General features: G+C 41.5%; 1 protein-coding gene across 23 annotated transcripts in view; it reads right to left on the bottom strand.

The window, feature by feature from the left end:
- POGZ (pogo transposable element derived with ZNF domain) overlaps window positions 1-16,601 on the bottom strand; it is a 60,412-nt gene that overhangs the window by 22,223 nt on the left and 21,588 nt on the right. For all 23 annotated transcript variants that reach the window (XM_051856070.3, XM_070076698.2, XM_070076702.2 and 20 more), the window contains 2 exon segments: window positions 2,029-2,204; window positions 1,027-1,135 (listed from right to left, as the gene is read on the bottom strand). In XM_051856070.3, the coding sequence (XP_051712030.3) occupies window positions 1,027-1,135; window positions 2,029-2,204 (285 nt within the window).

The following is a 16,601-nucleotide window of genomic DNA, read 5'->3' as shown; positions in this document are numbered from 1 at the left end:
CACAGATTCTAAAGTCTAAAAATACAGGTGTCCACATTGGTGAAATACATTCCCCTAACAGAAATTAGGTAACCTAAAACCATTAAATCGAGTAAGATTCCCGTCAAGTCCCCCCTACCCAAACACCTTACCACACTGCCTTAAACACAATCAGTAGCTTCAGAGCAGTACTGCAGAACAAAGGGTGGGAGACAGTATGGGTGCATATAAGCCAAAGGGCAGACTTGATCCTGAAAAAAGGGATGCTTCTTTCTCAGAACACTGAAAAAGTCCTCTCTCATACATACACTCACAGAAGACAGACTGCCATTCCAGTAGACTGTCCCAAAGGAGAACATCTCTGGAGACAATTCCACTGAGAAATATTTAAGAAATATCAGAACATGATAGGCTAAGCTGCTTAGACTGAAGGCCAAAAAAACAACCCTGCAGGTTCTGAGAAAACACTCAAATATTTCACAAGATAAGCTACAGATATACCTTTACAAGCAACTAATTTTTTTTTGGCCTAAATTACAGTAAACTTACACACAAGAAATGTGTGGAGGAATTTTGTAAGATTTTTAAAAATCCAATCTTTAGATTCCTAAAATTCTATCTAGTCACTGGTAGTATTATTCAAAGGGTATATATTCCATTTATTAATATCTAAAATTTGTGTATAAAATTAAAGCAAAATAAAGTTTATAATCTCACCAGGTGAGCAGATGTCTGAGGAGTACAGAATTTGGTAGTTTGTATTGATAATTTTCCTTCAGGATAAACGTAATAGCTGACTGAAACAGCAGTTACTGAAGATGACTAGATAACCCATTTTAGTGCCTCATGAAGGGTGGTGAAAAGCTAAACAGAAAAATAAATAAAGCTACCACCCTGGCCAAAGGTTAGAAACTTTTTTTAATTTTGGCTTAAATCATTAAGATTGTTATTTTTTTCAGTACATTTTTAAGTGACCTAGAATATTTCCAACAATAAAAGCAAATCTGGATGCCAGTTTATTCCAAGTGGAGAGACATTTTTCCTTACCTGGGACTAGTGTAATTGGTCTAACCGTTTGGCCTTGCTGTACGTTCAGCACAATCCCAACCTGATTCATTGCATTTTGTACAGGCCGGACATTCCTTACAGGAAATCCCTGTATTAAAAAGCAAAATGATCTTTAATATGGAGTCCACTAACACTAGCAAAGACTGCAGTATGACCTGTATCCAAAAAAATTTTCACACTTTTAACCTAACGGTTCTCTCTAGAGTTAAGAGCTTCTAAATGATTGAGATGTAGAAATTTAGGAGATTTGGCAAATTTTTGAGTGACAAAATACCAAAACTGGAGCTTTGGCACGTAAGAGCAAAAAATGTAAACCTATTTCCTGATTTAAGAGAGCTGCAGCTGAAAAAAACGTAACCACAAAATGGCCTCCAAACTGTTAAAAAGCATAAAAGGAAAAATACTAGGAGTATTCATCAGTATGAGTCAACATAAGCAATCCTAAGAAACTGTTACCAAAGTCAGCCTCAAGCCCATAAATCTCTGGCAAGTTTATGAAAAGGGTAAACTCAGGAAGCCCCAGGAAAAATACTCACCTTTAGATTCCATACTCAGAATCAGGATTTTAACTTCAAATCACCACATTATATATCACATAAATCATCCTCCTCCTCTTCCAGAGATCTCCATCATGTTCCCAATTTCATAGACAGACCTCCAAAAGTCAATTAACTCACCCCACGGGAAGAAAAGCAACCCCAAGGCAAAGGGTGAATCGTTTTAGAGCCACGTGTGAAGGCTTCCTAATCCAAGTTTTCCCATTAATTTCTGTCCAGACCTTCATTCAATCATTTAAAAGACCTCTAAGGGGATATGGAGGAGCCAATAACACAGCCACGAAGCTATGCTAGGCTTTCTACAAAGATCAGTATCCGATTACCACACAGCCAATGAGAAAGCTGGTCAAAGGACAAGTCTCAGGAACCCGAAGCAAGGCAGTCTTTCCCTGCTCTACCAATCCCAGAACTCAGTTTAACTCACCTGTGTAGTGATGAATATTGGTTGCGAAGCCACGGGGGAACTAGTCACATGATTGGCATTCTGCATGACCTGAACTGGCCTCAACACTGGCTGAGTAACCATTGTGCCCAGGCCTGGGGCTGGATTCTGGGTCAGAATGAGCGGCTGTCCACCTTGCTGGACCAAAGGATTGCCAGCTGAAGAGTAAAAGGGAGAAGCAGGGGAGAAAGCAATGTTACAAACAATGCGAAGCCCACATTTTATAAACATTCTGGTCTTAGAAAGGCAATAGTATCCCACATATCAAATAGTCAAGACAGTCACTCACCTCTGGTTTAATGTCACCAAACTCACCAGAAATTTAAGCTTCACCCAAATCTACAACTGACAGAAAAAGAGGTGGGTAGGGAAGAGTCACTAATATCCCACCTATATGTCTTAAGTAGGGCCGAAAGACATCTTTAGATTTCTACGTGGCTATTACCTTGATTAAGAAAATTTAAGTGGCCACACGGTCTTCACACCAAATCGGTGGAATAAAAGAATACGTAAGTCTTTTTCATATTTTAGCTAAGTAAAACTATTTGGTCAAAATCTAACTTGTTGTTAGCTAATCTCTCTTAATCTTCCTGAAAAAGCAATGTTCACCAGCAAAACATTAACTAAGCAAGTATACAGAATCTAAAGAAAGACATCTCTTCCTAGCGAGTCAAGTCTGAGAAAGGTGGGAGTCTCTAAACAGCCACTGTCCTTTAGAGGGGTGTGAATGCAGACAATTAACAGGCTTCTCTCTCTCTCTCTGTCTCATGTCATCAGGGCTGAAAATAGAAGTCAGACTTGGTCAAACATTAACCCACACTAAATGAAAATGATACTTCAGAAGATAATGATTTCTTCATAAATAAGTATTAATAAATATCATTAGGTTAAAAAATCATTAATACTAAGCTTGATTTACAAATACTTAAAACTGGATAGAAAATTTCAGAGAACCAATCAATATACTTAAGCCAAAGATTCAAGTAAAATATTGCCTCAACTTTTCACCCCAAATCATCAGAATGGAATGGGTCCTTTGAACTTTATGTTCCACTTGACAGATGTAGTCAGTGTTACTACAGAGATGACCAAAGAGTGGGTACACAGGTAGATATCAACAGGCCAACAATGACTTGTCCCAAACTCTCCTACAAATTAAGAGCTCATTAGTACACGAGACCTTCAGTTACTGGGCCAGCAGACTGGTGATTACAGAGGCTGACAGATACACACACACAAACTAGCAGGTTTTACCTATGCTCACTATCCTGGTAATTTATTCACTATATATTTTTTAAAATTTAAATGTTTTATTGTGGAGAAGTTCAAGCACAAATAAAAATATAATAAATCCTCACATTAGATCACCCAGCTTCAATAATTATTAATTAATGGTCAATCATATTTCATCTATACTGCCTACACTCAAAATTTCCCATATTATTTTGAATCAAGTCCCAGATCATATCTGTAAACATTTCAGTATGTATCTTTATAAGGTAGGGACTGACAAAAAGGAGAAAGAATCACATCACCATTATTACTGCTAAACTTTTGTAGTAATTCTTCAATATCAAATACCCAGTTAGAATTCAAATATATAACTGTCTATATTTTTTAAAAACATCTGAATCAGGTTACAAAATTACTGAAAAGTTCAAGTGATAGATATATTTCTTATGCCTCTTTATCTATGGGTTCCCTATCCATCTCTTATTATCCTTCTGAAATTTATGGTTGAAAAATACAGGTCAAGAAAAAATACATATTTTTAAATCATTATTTTAACTGCTAGGGCAAAAGGAAATAATCTCTTATTTATTATTTGCCTTAAGCCTTAAACTCTCAGATAAGCACTGGCTCAGTTTCCCAATTAAATAAGGGAGGGAAGGATAATTTTTTTAAAAAACTCATGTGGAAGTAATTAGCAAGTCTATAAAGACAGGCAAAGTTCCCATGAAAACTGTAATATAGCATTTTCTGTTAATATTCTCTCTTACATCAGGGTCATGTTTCAATTTGGGTGGATTGTTAGGACTTTCCCAAACATACAGTGCAAATAAAATATGAATTTCTAAATCTAGATTATATCCACAATTCAATGGAAAGTAAGTATCAGCATATGGCAAGACACACCGGGTAAATGAAAGTATGTTTATTTATCTAGGGGCATTTTTATTTATTTTAGAAGCATTTTAAATGATTTCTGTCATCTTAATTTTTGTTCAAAGAGTATCTAACCATTCAAGTATCTTACACAGATTTCCGGAGGAGAAAAAGAAGCAGCGTTCTAGGGCTTAACAACAAAGAGCCTTTAGAAGAATTAGACAGTTTTCTACCTCCAAGTTTACTCTCAAATAAACTAGGGACCACAACCATACACTCATGAAATAAGGGAGGAATATCAGCAGCTTCTCTCATAATACATTGTAAATATCCCAAAATTTTACTCCAGACACTTAAAATCCTCCAAACCCTAGCTTTATTGGGATATAATCTACGTATTATGCATTTAAGTACACAACTCAGTGGATTTTGGTATATTCACAGGTTATGCAACTATCATCCCTATTTAATTCCAGAATATTTTTATCATCTCAAAAAGAAACTCCATATCCATTAGCAATTATTCCTCATTTTCTTCTTCCCAGCCCCTTAGCAACCACTAATCTTTCTATCTCTGTTGATTTGTCTATTTTGGACATTTCATAAAAATGAAATCATACAATGTGACCTTTTGTACCTGGCTTCTGTCACTGGATATGTTTTCAAGGTCCCTCCATGTTATGACCTAAGTCACCATTTCATTCTGTGTTTATTTTTTTTATTTTTTATTTTTTTTGACAGGCAGAGTGGACAGTGAGAGAGACAGAGAGAAAGGTCTTCCTTTGCCATTGGTTCACCCTCCAATGGCCGCCGCAGCCGGCGCACTGCGGCCGGCGCACCGCGCTGATCCGATGGCAGGAGCCAGGTACTTATCCTGGTCTCCCATGGGGTGCAGGGCCCAAGCACTTGGGCCATCCTCCACTGCACTCCCTGGCCACAGCAGAGAGCTGGCCTGGAAGAGGGGCAACCGGGACAGAATCCGGTGCCCCTACTGGGACTAGAACCTGGTGTGCCGGCGCCGCAAGGCAGAGGATTAGCCTAGTGAGCCGCGGCACCGGCCTTGTGTTTTTTTTTTTTTTTTTTTTTTAAGATTTATTTATTTATTTGAAAGTCAGAGTTAAACAGAGAGAGAAGGAGAGGCGAGGGTGGGGAGGGGGAGGAGGAAAGGGGGAGGGGGAGAGGGGGAGGGGGAGAGCGAGAGCGAGAGCGAGAGCGAGAGCAAGAGCGAAAGGTCTTCCATCCAATGTTTCACTCCCTAGTTGGCCGCAACGGCCAGAGCTGCGCCTATCTGAAGCCAGGAGCCAGGAGCTTCTGCTGGGTCTCCCACACAGGTGCAGCAGCCCATCTTCTACTGCTTTCCCAGGCCATAGCAGAGAGCTGGATTGGAAGTGGAGCAGCTGGGACTTGAACCGGAGCCCATATGGGATCCCAGCACTGCAGGCAGCGGCTTTACCCTCTACACCACAGCTCCAGCCCCTTATTCTGTTTTATATAATATTCCATTGTATGGATAGGAAACATTTTGCTTATCCATTCACCAATTGGATGATACTCAAGTACTTCCCACTTTTTGACCATAATGAACAATGCTGCTATGAACTTTTTTTTTTTGGACAGGCAGAGTTAGACAGTGAGAGAGAGTCAGAGAGAAAGGTCTTCCTTCTGTTGGTTTACTTCCCAAATGGCTGCTACAGCCGGTGCGCTGTGCCAATCTGAAGCCAAGAGCCAGGTGCTTCCTCCTGGTCTCCCATGCGGGTGCAGGGCCCTAGCACTTGGGCCATCCTCCACTGCCCTCCCGAGCCACAGCAAAGAGCTGGACTGGAAGAGGAGCAACTAGGACAGAATCCGGCGCCCCAACCGGGACTAGAACCCAGTGTGCTGGCACCACAGGCGGAGGATTAGCCAATATTTGTGTGAATGCACAATATTTGTGTGAGAGTTTTCAATTCCTTAGATATACAGTAGGAGTAGAACTGCTGGGTCATACTGGAATGTTTGGATTTGAGTACTACTAATGTACACCCTGGGGGACAGCAAACAATGGGTCATGAGTTTAGGTCCCTGTCATCCACACAGGAGACCCACTGTGTTCCCAATTCCTGACTTCCGCCTAGCCCAGCCCTGGCAATTTTAGGAATTTGGGGGAGTGAACCAGAAGTTGGGAGACCTTGTTTCTCTGCCTTTCAAATTAATCAATTAATTACTTAAAAACTGCTGGGTTATACAGTAATTTTCTGTTTAAATGTGTGAGAAACTGCCAACTGTTTTCCAAAGTGACCACACTGTTTTACCGTCTTACCAGAAATTCACAACAGTTTTCTTACATTCCTAATACATGTTCTTACATTTCTTACATTCCTAATACATGTTCTTGTTCATAACAATAAGATAGCTTTTTAACTTCAGTTATCCTAGTGGTATCTCTGTGTGTGTGTGTGTGTGTGCACGCGTGCATGTGTGTTTGATAGGCAGGCAGTGAAAGGTCCCCATTTGTGCCTCCCATGGCAGAGGCTGCATCAGAGCCATGAACTGGGAACATAATCCAAGTGTTCCACATGAGTGGCAGAGGTTCAATTACTTGAATTACCTGCTGCCTCCCAGGTCTGTGTAGTAGGAAGCTGGAGTTAAAAGCTAGGAATCAAACTCAGGGACTTCAATGTAGGAACACTAGGCCAAATACCTGACATTTTAAATTGACATTTCTCTAAAAACTCATGATTCTACAGGCCATTGTATATCTTCTCTGGAGAAATGCCTTTTATTGGGTCCTTTGTTTAAAATTTTTATTTGTTTGAGAGGCAGACAGAAAAGAGAGGACTCCGTCTGCTGGTTTACTCCCCAAATGCCTGCAACAGGGTGGGTGGTCTGAAGCCAGAAGTCAGTATTTCCATCTAGGTTTCCCACACGGGTGGCAGGACCCCAACTACTTAGCATTGCTGCTACCTCCCTGAATCTACAATAGCAGGAAGCTGGAATGAGGAGCCACAGCCAGCAATCAAACTAGGCACTCAGATATGGGACATGAATATCCTAATTTGGTGTCTTAACTGCTAGACCAAATGCCCACACCACTTTATCCTTTTTGAACTGAATTATTTGTCTTTTTATTATGAGGTTGTAGCAGTTCTCAGTATATTCTAAATATATGTCCTTATATACTTTCCAGATATATATGATTCGTTAAAATCTTCTCTCATTGAATAGACTGTATTTCTACTTTTCTATTTGTGTACTTTGAAGCATAATAGGTTTTATTTTTAATTTTTTTAATTTTTTTTAGACAGGCAGAGTGGACAGTGAGAGAGAGACACAGAGAGAAAGGTCTTCCTTTACCATTGGTTCACTCCCCAATGGCCGCACCGCGCTGATCCGATGGAAGGAGCCAGGTGCTTCTCCTGGTCTCCCATGCGGGTGCAGGGCCCAAGTACTTGGGCCATTGTCCACTGCGCTCCCGGGCCACAGCAGAGAGCTGGACTGGAAAAGGGGCAACCGGGACAGAATCCGGCACCCCGACCAGGACTAGAACCTAGAAGCCTAGTGAGCCACAGCGCCGGCCCATAATAGGTTTTAATTTTGCTCTAAAGTCCACTTGTATGGGCCAGTGTTGTGGCACACAGGGTTAAAGGCCTAGTCTGTAGCACCAGCATCACATTGGGCGCCGGTTCAAGTTTTGGCTGCTCCACTTCCAATCTAGCTCCCTGCTAATGCAGCTGGGGAAGCAGCAGAGGATGGCCCAAGTGCTTGGGCCCCTGCACCCACATGGGAGATCTGGAAGAAGCTCTTGGCTTCGGATCCACTCAGCTCCGACTATCTGGAGAGTGAACCAGTGGTTGGAAGACCTCTTTGAATCTCCCTCTCTCTGTAACACTATATTTCAAATCAATAAGATAAATATATTTTTTAAAAAGTCCATTTGTGTACTTTTTCCTTGGTAACATAGGCTCTTAACATCATACCTAAGAAACCATTATATAGCCGGCGCCGCGGCTTACTAGGCTAATCCTCCACCTTGCGGCGCCGGCACACCGGGTTCTAGTCCCGGTCGGGGCGCCAGATTCTGTCCTGGTTGCCCCTCTTCCAGGCCAGCTCTCTGCTGTGGCCAGGGAGTGCAGTGGAGGATGGCCCAAGTGCTTGGGCCCTGCACCCCATGGGAGACCAGGATAGTACCTGGCTCCTGCCATCGGATCAGCGCGGTGCGCCGGCCGCAGTGTGCTGGCCGCGGCGGCCATTGGAGGGTGAACCAATGGCAAAGGAAGACCTTTCTCTCTGTCTCTCTCTCACTGTCCACTCTGCCTGTCAAAAAAAAAAAAAAAAAAAAAAAAGAAACCATTATATAACCTGAGGTCATGAAAAAAATTTTTTAATTTGAGAGACAGAGAGAGAAATTTCTCATCCATTGATTCATTCCTCCAATGTCCAGAAAAGCCAGATCTGGGCCAGGCTGAAGACAGAGTTTGGAATTCAATCCAGCTCTCCATGTGTTAGCAGAGAGCCAACTACTTGAATCATCATCTGTTGCCTATCAGGGTGCCCATTAGTAGGAATGTGGAAATAGAAATGGAGCCAGGACTTGAACCCAGGCATTTTAATAGGGCATGCTGATGTCCCAAGTAGTATCTTAACCTCTCTGCCAAATGCCTTCCTAAGGTCATAAAAATGTATACAAATTTTTAACAGGTTTACAGTTTTAGCTTTTACATTTAGGTCTTTGATATCCTTAAAGTTAAATCTGTTTACGGTATGAGGTAGGGTGTATTTACATTCTTTTCCACGTTGACCAAGTATCCAGTCATCCTGGTATCATTTGTCAAAAACAAAACAAAACAAAACAAAAACAACAACAACAAAACACCCAAAAAGCCAAAAACCAACTTTCCCCATTAAACTGTTTTGGCACTCTTGGTGAAAATCAACTGATCAAAGAAGTGAAGGTTTATTTATGAATTCTCAATTGTATTCCATTATTCTGTCTTCCCTTAAATCAACAAGCACCACACTGTCTTGATTACTATAAATTTTGTATTAAGTTATGTAATTAGGAAGTGAGTCCTCCAATTTTCTTTTTTCAAGATTATTTTTGTGTATAATTATGATATTCTCTTTTAATCAACACTGTTTTTTTAAAAAATATTTTCTTGTTCCCCAAAATAAATAAATGTTTGAGGATTACCTGTATAACTAGTACAGAACTATATGACATAGAACAGAACTGGGAGGAACACATATTTGTTACAGTGGTTAAGACACTGCTTGGGATGCCTGCCTGCATCTCATATCAGAGTGCCCAGGTTAAAGTCTTGGCTCCACTTCCAAACCATCTTCCTGCTAATGTGCACACTAGGAAGCAGCAAGTGGATAGCTCAAGTACTTGGGTCCTTGCCACTCACATGGGAGACCCCAACTGAGCTCACAGCTCCTGGTCCAACCCTGGCTGTTGTACGCATTTGGGAAGTGAATCAATAAATAGAACATTTCTTTGCCTTTCAAATAAATTAAATAAATGAAACAAAATACAAGAATCAGGCATTGTGGTCCCCTGAAATATACTTTTCTGTGCGCCTAATTTAATAACTAGGAAAGGATTACAGATTTTTTTTTTTAAACACATTACCTTCCATGGAACAATAGGTATTTTGGGGTAGAAGACAAAACTGTGTCACCTCCTAGACAAATTGTTAACATTTAGCCAATATAAAATGTTCTAAAAATGTAAATTACAAGGCACAATGCTAAAACACTCTTGAATTTGCTACCCAGTTTAGGGCTGTGCTGTTATTAATACCATCTACATTCTCCTACACTTCCTCAATCCCTGGCCTACCTCCCAGAGGGACCCCTCTCCTCAATTTATGATTATCATTTTTGCTTTCTGAAAATTTTTATTTATTTCATATTTGTATTCAAAAGGCAGAGACAGAGAAAGAGACAGACATCTACCAACCACTGGTTGGTTCACTTCTCAAATACCTACAATGGCTAAGAATGGGCCAAGCTGAAACCAGCAGCCAGGGAACTCCATCTGGATCTCTCACATGGGTGGCAGGTACCCAAGCACTTGTACCAATCACCTGCTGTCTCCCAAGGCGAGCTTTAGCAGAGCCATGACTGGAGCTCAGGCACTCCAATGTGGAAAGTGGGCATCCCAAGCAGTGTCAACCACTGCACCAAATTTTCTTTTTTAAAAAACTAGTTTTGGGGCCGGCGCCGTGGTGTACCATGTGTAAAGTCGTTGCCTGTGGTACCTGCATCCCATATGGGCGCCAGTTTAAATCCTGACTGCTCCACTTCTGATTCAGCCCCCTGCTAATGGCCTGGGAAAACAGTGGAAAATGGCCCAAGTGCTTGGGCCCCTGCATCCACGTGGGAGACCGGATGAAGCTCTGGGCTCCTGGCTTCAGACTGGCTCAGCTCTGGCCATTGCAGCCATTTGGGGAGTGAACCAGCAGATGCAAGATCAATCCCTCTCTTTTAACTCTGCCCTTCAGATAAATAATAAATCATAAAAAAAACCTACTAGCTTTATACACATGAACAATATGTATTTTAGTTGTATTTGTTTTTGGATTTTATTAGAGTAATAATGAGGGTACTTCAGAAACTTAATTCATGAAAATGCAATTAAATATTGTTTGGTTTAGTATAAAAATTTCTGAAATGGTATTATTGTATTATTAATCTACATTTCCCAAGTTACTATTGAGGCTGTACATTTTTTCACATAGGGACTGGTCATTCTTGCTTCCTATTCCATTAAATTCCTGTTCCTGTCCTTTACCCATTCTTCTTCTCTGCTATAGCAGAGAGCTGCATCTGAAGTGGAGCAGCAGGGACTCAACCAGTGCCCATATGGGATACCGGCCCCGCAGGCAGAGGCTTTACCCGCTGCGACATAGCACCAGACCCCGCCCGTTCTTCTTGAGTTATCCTTTTACTACAGATTTTTAATATATCCTAGATATTAATCCTTTGTAAAGTAATAGATGTTGTAAATATTTTCCTCTAGTTTTTGGCTCTTTAAAAATTTTTTTTCCTGAGGCCAGTGCTGTAGTATTTTTTTTTTTTCCTTTTTAACCATGTCTTTAATGTAATGCTATTTTTAAAAAAGATTTATTTATTTATTTATTTGAAAGACAGGGAGAAACAGAGAAATCTTCCATCTACAAGTTCACTTCCCAAAAAACCACAACAACCAGGGCTTGGCTAGGCTGAAGCCAGAAGCTTCATCTGGTCCTCCCACGTGGGTGCAGGTCCCATCTTCCCCACTTTCCCAAGCGCAACAGCAGGGAGCTGGATCAGCAGTGGAGCTGCATGGGGCCGACACAGTGGCACAGCAGGTTAAAGCCCTGGCCTGTAGCGCCGCATCCCATATGGATGCCGGTTCTAGTCCCGGCTGCTCCTCTTCTGATCCAGCTGTCTACCATGGCCTGGGAAAGCAGTAGAAGATGGCCAGAGTCCTTGGGCCCCTGCACCCACGTGGAGAACCAGAGGAGGCTCCTGGCTTCAGATCGGCGCAGCTCTGGCCACTGTAGCCAATTGAGGAGTGAACCTGCGGATGGAAGACCTCTCACTCTGTCTCTACCTCTCTCTGTAACTCTTTCAAATAAATAAAATAAATAAAAAAAAAAAAAAAAAAAAAAGAAGTAAAGCTGCCAGGACTTGAACCAGCAACCAGATGAGACGCCAGCGTCACAGGCTGTGGCTTACCTGCTATACCACAACCCCAGCCCCTCTATTTTTTTTTAAAGATGTATTTATTTATTTATTTGAAAGAGCGTGATAGAAGGACAGTCAGAAAGATATCTTCTACCTGCTGGTTCACTCCCCAAATGGCTGTAACAGCCAGGAGCCAGGAATTCCATCCTGATCTCCTAACAGGTGACAGAGGCCCAAATGCTTGGGCTATTATCTGCTGCCTTCCCAGGTGCATTAGCAAGAAGCTCGATAGGAAGCAGAGAAGCCAGAACTCAAACCAGCACTCTTATATAAGATGCTGGTATCACAAGAGGTGGCTTAACCCTCTGAGCGACAATGCCAGCCTATAATGTAGTTCTATTTATTAATCTTATTCTTTATGGTTAGCCCATTTTTATATTTGGTTTAAGATATTTCCCTCTTATGAGACCACAAAAACATTCTCATATTTTCTTTTTTTTTTTTTAAGATTTTATTTATTTTATTTGAGAGGTAGAGTTACAGACAGTGAGAGGGAGAGACTCTCCAAATGGCTGCAATGGCCGGAACTGCGCCTATCCAAAGCCAGGAGACAGGCGCTTCCTCCCGGTCTCCCACTGCTCTCCCAGGCCACAGCAGAGAGCTGGATTGGAAGAGGAGCAACCAGGACTCGAACCAGTGTCCACATGGGATGCCAGAACTGCAGGCAGAGGATTAACTTACTGTGCCGTGGCGCCGGCCCCCTCATATTTTCTTCTCAAAGTTTTTTTTTGTGAAGACTTATTTATTTATTTGAAAGGCAGAGTTAGAGCAAGCTAGAGCACGGGGAGTGGGGAGAGAATCTTCCATCTGCTGGTTCACTCTCCAAATGGCTGCAACAGCCAGGAATCAGGAGCTTCTTTTGCATCTCCAACATGGGTGCGGGGGCCCAAGCACTTCAGCCATCCCTCTGCTGCTTTCCCAGGCCATCACCAAGGAGCTGAATCAGAAGTGGAATAGCTGAGCTGTGAACTGGAGCCCATATGGGATGCTGGCATGACTTAATCCACTATGCCACAGAGCTGGCCCCTCTTCTAAAAGTGTTCAAGCTCTGCTTCGTGTATGTGTAACAGTAGGGAACCATTTTTTCACCATGAACCTGAACAGCATTTATAGTCTCATTCCTTCTTCTCCAATGATCTGTGTGCCACTTTTGTCATCTATTAAGTTTCCATATGTGCATAGGTCCTTATATTGTAAACCCTTATGTCAATTTCATCCAGCTTAAGTTTCACAACCTTTTTTTTCCACTTAAAAGTTTTTTAATTGAAACAAAAAGTGTACATATTTATGGGCTACCACAGTGATATTTCAATATATGTATACATTGTGTAATCTTCCAATCAGGGTAAGCATATCCATCTCTTCAACTATTTATCATTTGTTTGTGGTGAAAACATTGAAAATCCTGTCTTCTAGCTTTAAAAAAGTGTTTTACATTTTACCTGAGGAAGAGAGGGAGAGACAGATTCTTTACTCTCCACCTATCTCATGTTGAACTTGCAATCTTTATTCTTGACAAATCTGCCTATTTGGTATGTGTCATTTCTGATTACCTCAGAAAGTTCATGGAGGGGACAGTGTTGTGGCACAGCAATGTTAAGCCACTGTCTGCAACACCAGCAACCCATATGCATGCTGGTTCAAGTCCCAGCTGCCTTACTTCCAATCTAGCTCCCTGCTAATGCAGGCGGGAAAGCAGCAGAAGATGGTCCAAGTGCTTGGGTTCCTGCACCCATATGGCAGACCAGAAGAAGATCCTGGATCCTGGCTTCGGCCTGACCCACCCCAGGGCCACTGTGGCCATTTGGGAAGTAACCAACAAATAGAAGAGCACTCTCTCTGTTAACTCTGCCTTTCAAATAAATAAATGCTTTTAAAAAACTTTTAAAAAGTTCATGGAAAATTGAATTAAAAGACAAGATTGTTTTGGTGGAAAGTATTTAGGAATTCAGGCACAAAGTTCACAGTTAAGGGGGCCAGCATTGTGGCACAGTGCGTTAAACTGCTGCCTGCAAGTCAGCATCCCATATGGGCGCCTGTTAGTGTTCCGGATGCTCCACTATCGATCCAGCTCCCTGGTAATAGTCTGAGAAAAGCAGTGGAATATGGGCCAAGTGCTTGGCCCCTGCCACACATGTAGGGGACCCAGATGAAGCTCAAGCTCCTGGCTCCAGCCTTGCCCAGTGCTGGCGTTGTGGCTATCTAGGGAGCAAACCAGTAGATGGAAGTTCTCTGTCTCAAAATAATAAATTTCTTTCAAAATAATAAATAAATATTTTTTTAGAAAAGTTCATGGTAGGGCCGGTGCCACGGCTCACTAGGCTAATCCTCTGCCTGTGGCGCCGGCACACCGGTTCTAGTCCCGGTTGTCCCTCTTCCAGTCCAGCTCTCTGCTGTGGCCCGGGAAGGCAGTGGAGGATGGCCCAAGTGCTTGGGCCCCTGGACCTGCATGGGAGACCAGGAGGAAGCACCTGGCTCCTGGCTTCGGATTGTCACAGCGCGCCAGCCGTAGTGGCCATTTGGGGGGTGAACCAATGGAAAAAGGAAGACCTTTCTCTCTCTCTCTCTCTCTAACTCTGCCTGTCAAAAAAAAAAAAAAAAAAAAAAAAAAAAAAAAAAAAAAAAAGAAAGAAAAAGAAAAGAAAAGTTCATGGTAAGGTAAGTTAGACAACTTCTCAAACAGACATTTAAAACTTATAAACCTTGAATAGGGTGACTACTGATAATGATTCTGTGTATCTCAAAAAAGCTGGAAGGGTCAGGCAGTTATTTGGTACGGGGTTAGGCTGTCACTTGAGACTTCCACATCCTGTATGAGTACCTGCAACTGAGTCTTGGCTCCACTTCTGAATCCAGCTTCCTGCTAAGACACACCCTAGGAAGCAGGCTGTGATGGCACAAGTTTTTGGGTCACTGCCACCCACGTGGGATTGTGTTCCTGGTTTCTGACTTCAGTCTGGCCCAACCCTGTCAGCTGTTGCAGACATTTGGGGAATGAACTGACAAATGTAATATTTCTTTGTGTTTGTCTCTGTGTGTGTGTCTCTCTGTGCTTCTCTGCCTTTCAAATAAAAAGCATTTGTTTAAAGTAAGAAAATCCTGTCATTCTAAGTGAAATAAATCAGGCATAAAATTACAAATACTGCATGATTTCACTTACATGTGGAATCCAAAAGAGGTGAACTCATAGATGGGAATGTGGTGCAGTGGTTAATTGCTGTTTGGGACACCCATATCCCATACTGGAGTGCCTGGTTTGAGTCTCAGCTCCTCTGCTTCCAACGCAGCTTTCTATGAATGTGTACCCTGAGACATACTGGTGCTCAAGTAGTTGGGTCCCAAACATGTGGGAGATCTGAGTGGAGTTCTGGACGCCAGGCTTTGACCTGGCCCAGTCCTGGCTGTCGTTGGCATTTGGGGAATAAACCAATGAATGGAAGCTTGCTCTCTGTGTTTCAAATATGCGAGGTGATAGATAATAGCTTGATTCAATCATTTCACAATGTATAAACAGATATCAAAGCATGTTGTAGACCGTAAATATATGCAGTTTTTATTTGTCACATAAACTTCTAAGCCTGAGGATGCTCACCATAGTGTTGTTTTTAAATCACTAAAAATTAGGATCCTATTAAATGTCAAACAATAAGGGAATGCCATATGTAAATGGTTATATCCAAAAATAAGAACTCCATATACCCTTCTAGTAGAAATACAAGCCGATACATTCTGGGATGGCTAATCTAGAAAAAATATCTACCAAAATCCTTTTTAAAAATTATGACTTCTGATCCAACAATGACTCTTATAAATGCATTCTCAGGATTAAATGTAACAAAAGATTTACAAGCTGGTGCTGTGGCGTAGCGGGTAAAACTGCCGCCTGCAGTGCCAGATTCCCATATGGGTGCCAGTTCGAGTCCCAGCTGCTCCACTTCCAATCCAGCTCTCTGCTATGGCCTGGGAAAGCACTAGAAGATGGCCCAAGTCCTTGAGCCCCTGCACTTGTGTGGGAGATCTGGGAGAAGCTCCTGGCTCCTGCTTCAGATCAGCACAGCTCCAGCTGTGCCAGCCATTTGAGGAGTGAACCAGAAGATGGAAGACCTCTCTCTCTCTCTGCCTCTGCCTCTCTATGGGTCTGCCTTTCAAATAAATAAATAAATCTTAAAAAAAAAAAGATTCAGAGGGATGTTCATTGTAATGCTTTAAAATAGCGATATATTCTTTTATAACCTACTGTGAATATGTTAAGTAATGGGAAATACAGTGAGTCCTCAAAAATGTTTTATTTACCTCATATGAAGGGGGAAAGTAGCTAAAGAAAGTAATACAGCATATATGATCCCATTTTTTATAAATAGCAAATCACTACATTTACTATATAAACATTTACAAAAGTACACATACACAATGAACGTTATAAAATATTATCTCCAGGTGGTATGATTACAGTTAAGATTTTTCTTTTACTTTCTGGTTTTTCTACAGTACACACACTATTCTTGCAGTAATAGAACTATTTTATTTTTCAAGTTAATAAAATAATTAAAAAACAAGACCCTTGTAGCAATGCAATGATTCTATGAAAGTACGTATTTTAGTTACAAATATTGAGAAATAACCTGTCAATAACTCTTCTTCAGAGTGTAAAAATTGCCAGAAATGAAAGACAAACCAATATTCTGTCATCTCTCTAGCCAATAAATATACTACAAACACTACTCTTTAGCCACTCT

Source organism: Oryctolagus cuniculus, chromosome 7, assembly GCF_051225735.1.
Source record: "Oryctolagus cuniculus isolate XC-2025 breed Fujian yellow rabbit chromosome 7, ASM5122573v1, whole genome shotgun sequence".
NCBI lineage: Eukaryota > Metazoa > Chordata > Mammalia > Lagomorpha > Leporidae > Oryctolagus > Oryctolagus cuniculus.
The sequence above is the reverse complement of the archived record's forward strand: the minus strand, read 5'-3'. Positions and strand labels throughout refer to the sequence as shown.